At 37.6% G+C, this 4,598-nt stretch overlaps 1 protein-coding gene across 1 annotated transcript; it reads left to right on the top strand.

Annotated features, from left to right (window-relative positions):
• Positions 1 to 586: 586 nt before the first annotated feature.
• Positions 587 to 3,310, top strand: LOC103723334 (zinc transporter 3-like). Its single transcript, XM_008814219.3, has 3 exons — positions 587 to 1,426; positions 2,079 to 2,228; positions 2,931 to 3,310. The coding sequence occupies exons 1-3, from the start codon at positions 629 to 631 to the stop codon at positions 3,234 to 3,236; spliced, it is 1,254 nt and encodes a 417-aa protein (XP_008812441.1). The 5' UTR covers positions 587 to 628; the 3' UTR covers positions 3,237 to 3,310.
• The last annotated feature ends 1,288 nt before the right edge of the window (positions 3,311 to 4,598 follow it).

Genomic DNA, 4,598 nt, shown 5'->3' with positions numbered 1-4,598 from the left:
ACACCCTTGCACATAATATGTTAAAATAATATTAATTCATTGAATTTCCTATTACATTTTGACATTTTGACATGCAATTAAACCTCAGATTTAGAGAATTCGCCGAGGACCATGGCAACCAAGGTAGTAATGCACAGATCTGTGGATGATAGAGTAACTAATCTATGAGGTAGACTCATTGATTTGTATCTCAAAGGCATTATGATCTCTTCACAACTATATATATATATATATATATATATATATATAAGAAAAAATTGAGAACTACAGATGGCGGCGTATTTCGTCATAGACCTGGCTATATGGTCTCTAACTATTCATTGCAATTAGTTACATTCATGCAACAGTATTTGAGTTGGATGCCATACGTCTGTTTACATGCAGCTCGGTAAAGAAAGACCTCCTTTTAGCAGAATCCGACACTTTTGACCACACAAATGTCTGCCTAGATTCGCTAAGCACTCTCCTCCTCTGGCTTATTAGTCCATCATGACAACATCCTGTCAACACCCCACAGAATGGAAAGCATCCTCCCTTCTACCAACTTGAGAACCCATCCTTTTTGTTTATATCCTTTAAGCTAGCACAGCACCTTCTGTGCCCAACTCTCCCAAGAGATGAGCCCATCATGTCCCTCCCTGACTCCCAATACTCTCAGTCCTCTTACTATGCTTTCACCAGCACCCATGCCCCTTATATAAACACATCTATCTTCCTCTGGACGCTTATGACCACTTCCTTTTACCTCTCTCACTCTTTTTCTACTCTTTTTCCAGTTTCTAGTTGGAACATGAAGGCCATGAAGCCTCTGTTTCTCCTCTGCTCCATCTTCCTCCTCCTCCTCCTCCTCCTCCCTCTCCATGTTCTGGCTGACTGTGAGTGCACCACCAACCCCGAAGGCCAAGACACACAGGAGGCTCTAAAGCTGAAGTTTATAGCCATTGCTTCGATTCTAACAGCAGGTGCGGCTGGAGTCCTCATTCCGATCCTCGGGAGGTCGGTCGCAGCCCTCCGACCGGAGAACGATGTGTTCTTCGTAATTAAGGCCTTTGCGGCCGGTGTCATACTTGCGACCGGGCTAATTCACATCCTTCCGGCCGCCTTCGAGAGCTTAACATCGCCTTGTCTGAAGGAGGACCCATGGCATCACTTCCCGGTCGCCGGGTTTGTGGCCATGCTATCGGCCATCGGGACGATGGTGGTAGACTCATTTGCCACCAGCTACTATAGAAGGTCTCACATCAGCAAGGCGCGGCCGGTGGAAGAAGACGAGGGGCGGAATGGCGACGAGGAGTACTCGGCGGACCTTGCCGAACACGTGCATGTCCACACGCACGCCACCCATGGCCACGCTCATGGCTCCGTGCCGGTCTCACCGGAGGAGGCCTCACTCGCTGAAAGAATCCGGCACCGGATTATTTCCCAAGTAAGCATTGCTGGTAATTAGTGAAACAGAGTATTTAATTTAGCGAATTGTTGAGGCAGTCTTTTGTAGTTGGCAAACTACTGTAATCTTGTCCTTGATGTTGCTCTTCAGTGGAGTGATAGTTCTGCTTACTTTGCCTGAGGGAAAATTGTTGGGGTGGGAATACTTGAAGACCAATTTTTTCTTTTTTCTTTTTGGTAAATTGGATGAATTAAATTAACTGTGAAGATGTCTTTGTGTGTTCCTTTCTTTTCCTTTTTTTTTTTTATCATGTTCAGTTACTCTGGTATCTATTGTGAAATAAGAAATGGATAGTGTTTGGTAAAGTATAAAATACCACCAGGGTTCTGACTTTTCTCTGCTTTTATTTGTACTTCTAGTGCGGCTTTAGTGGCCTATTTCATCTATTAATTGGCTATAATTCATGCTTTTTTAAGTATATAACTGTTATCCTTCTTTATCATGCTTGTCCACAAACTTAAATATGTTGTAGGATTTGTAATGGTGGATTGGATGTGCTCTGTGGCTTGGTATTCTTGTCCACTACAAGATAACTGCATATGCTCTAATGTCTTTTTTCCTACTCCATGAGTCTTTTGCTAGCTAATGGTGTTAATCTGGTGTTAATCTGAAGGATATTGCATGTGTATAGGTTTTGGAGTTGGGCATTGTAGTACATTCTCTGATTATTGGTATTTCTCTGGGTGCTTCTGAAAGACCCTCCACCATCAGGCCTTTGCTGGGAGCCCTGAGTTTCCATCAATTCTTTGAAGGTATAGGACTTGGTGGATGCATAGTTCAGGTATGTGTTATTTTTATTCTATTTCGCTTTATTATGTCTTTGTTAATGTTACTTATTATAGCTGCAAAAATGCATGATATGTATCACATCCAACAATACTTAATTATTGAGTATCATATCTCAGTACAATTCCTCAAAAATAAACCAGCCCATAAGAACAGTGGTAATACCAATTCAATTTGGTACCCTGAAATCTCTTTAGATATGCTTTCATGAAATTACACCTAAGGGCTATTTGGTTGTTAGATCATTACTGTTAACCAAAACCTAAAACAAGTGAGCTTGAAAACACTTATTTGTCAGCTTATCATAAAACATTTTGGGAAATCTGATGAATCACAAGAATCAGAAAGTTATAAAAACTCATTTTCCATGTACCTTTGTTAACATAAAATTAGGTTGTATGATTATTTGGTTCCATAAACTTATAGTTAACATAAAATTGATAGCTCCTTTCACATCCAAATGGTCAAAGGTTGTTCAAAAATTTACATTCATTTTTATAAAATATGCTTTCCATAAAACTCCTCACCACCTTTTTCCCCCTCTATAGAACTTGTGATTGTGTCATGAAACTTTTCAGGAATAAAGTTCTTCCAATTGTTTCGATGGAAATCTCTCTCTCACACGCACACACATAGATTAATATCATATTAACAATGCTATTGATGTATTATGACTTCTATAATTGTTTCCTTGTAGGCAAATTTTAGAGCTAAGGCGACGGTGGTCATGGCAGTCTTTTTCTCCCTCACTGCTCCAATTGGCATTTCATTAGGGATTGCAATATCATCTAGCTATGAGGAAAATAGCTCAATTGCCCTTATTGTTGAGGGAATTTTCAATTCTGCCTCTGCTGGAATTTTAATTTATATGGCCCTCGTTGATCTCTTGGCAGCTGATTTCACGAACCCTAAGATGCAAAATAATGGGAGGCTTCAACTAGGAACACATCTTGCCCTTCTTCTTGGTGCAGGTTTAATGTCCATTATTGCTAAATGGGCTTAGAATTATTGGCAAAGGCAATTAGGATCATGTCAATTTCCTATATATTGAGGCTAATCCAACAGTTTTTTTCCATACCCTTGAGTCTCTCTCTCTCTCTCTCTCTCTCTCTCTCTCTCTCTCTCTCTCTCTCTCTCTGTGTGTGTGTGTGTGTGTGTGGTCAAAAAGCATCAAGGATGCATCAGGCTGAATGAAGGATACAATAATTATGTTTGGGATATAAGGGATCTTATATTCGATATAAAAATTCATTGGTGCAAATATCTTGAATGTGTCCTTGATGTTATATTTTTATGGTCAAATATTATGTTCAGGATATAAGGGATGTTATATTTTTATGGTTAAAATGAAAATTCATTGTGTGGGTCCTTTATTCCATTATTCACAAGCTCATAAAGTGGAGGCTATTGGAGTAAGTCATATGAAAAAACAGTGCAATTTAAATATGTCATAAGATGTAGATTGGGGCCTTTGATTTTTATCATAAGTTAGAGTTGGCATTAGACATAGGTGTCTTAAAACACACTTGTTACTTAAAACTCCTAGAGTTTATAGGATTTCAATATGTCACTTTTATCAAATTCAATTCTTGTGAATTATTTGTAAGATCACATAATCTTTTGGCTTCAAAAGAATGTTGTCTTTTCATTTTCATTTTTATAATTTTTTTAAAAAATAAGCCATTGCTCTACAAATTTACTTGCATTGTACAGAAGAAAAGAAAAAGATAACTAGTTCAATGCCAATGGTGGAGTCACTTTTAAAAGGTCTTGGTTTTGTACTCTAGTGACTTCAGTATAGCAAACACATTTTGTCAGCAAGCCTTGTAGATAATTGATGACCGAACGCTTTATTGTAAGTTATTTAGACAGATGAAGTCTAGATATATCAATATAATGCACAATTCATCAAGTTGGTGTTCTACAAGTAATAATCAAAACTTTTATCATTTTTGTTTGCATGTACTTAAGATTCCGAAAAGGGCATGCAATAACATAAAGAAGAATAAAGAATATGTTATATATGTAACATTATGCCTTTTCCTCTAACTCATTATTTTAAGTTTCTTAAAATATTGGCCTACATATATTTATTTTTTTTGCATGAAAAGAAAAAAGTTTATGCAATTTAATATCAATGTTGAAGTCGATTCCACTGAAAAGTTGTGACCATACGCACTAGTAACTTTAAAACAATCACCGCCCGTCAACGCACATTTTTTAAAAGCATAACTTTTAAAGCTTAAGTTGTCTACTCTAATAAAATATCTAATCCGAATAAAGTCTAGAGGTATTGATACAAATTCATTTTAAATCATTACTTTATCATTTCATGTCTTATAATATAATGGGAAAGCTTGGAGAC

Source organism: Phoenix dactylifera, chromosome 12, assembly GCF_009389715.1.
Source record: "Phoenix dactylifera cultivar Barhee BC4 chromosome 12, palm_55x_up_171113_PBpolish2nd_filt_p, whole genome shotgun sequence".
In the NCBI taxonomy this organism is placed as follows: domain Eukaryota; kingdom Viridiplantae; phylum Streptophyta; class Magnoliopsida; order Arecales; family Arecaceae; genus Phoenix; species Phoenix dactylifera.
The sequence above is the reverse complement of the archived record's forward strand: the minus strand, read 5'-3'. Positions and strand labels throughout refer to the sequence as shown.

What these genes read in the sequence shown, in the direction of transcription:
- LOC103723334 (XM_008814219.3), top strand. Translation starts at nt 629, where the DNA reads ATGTCCCTCCCTGACTCCCAATACTCTCAGTCCTCTTACTATGCTTTC. An exon ending in GGCACCGGATTATTTCCCAA is followed by an intron (nt 1,427 to 2,078) that starts GTAAGCATTGCT and finishes GCATGTGTATAG; the next exon opens with GTTTTGGAGTTGGGCATTGT. An exon ending in TTGGTGGATGCATAGTTCAG is followed by an intron (nt 2,229 to 2,930) that starts GTATGTGTTATT and finishes GTTTCCTTGTAG; the next exon opens with GCAAATTTTAGAGCTAAGGC.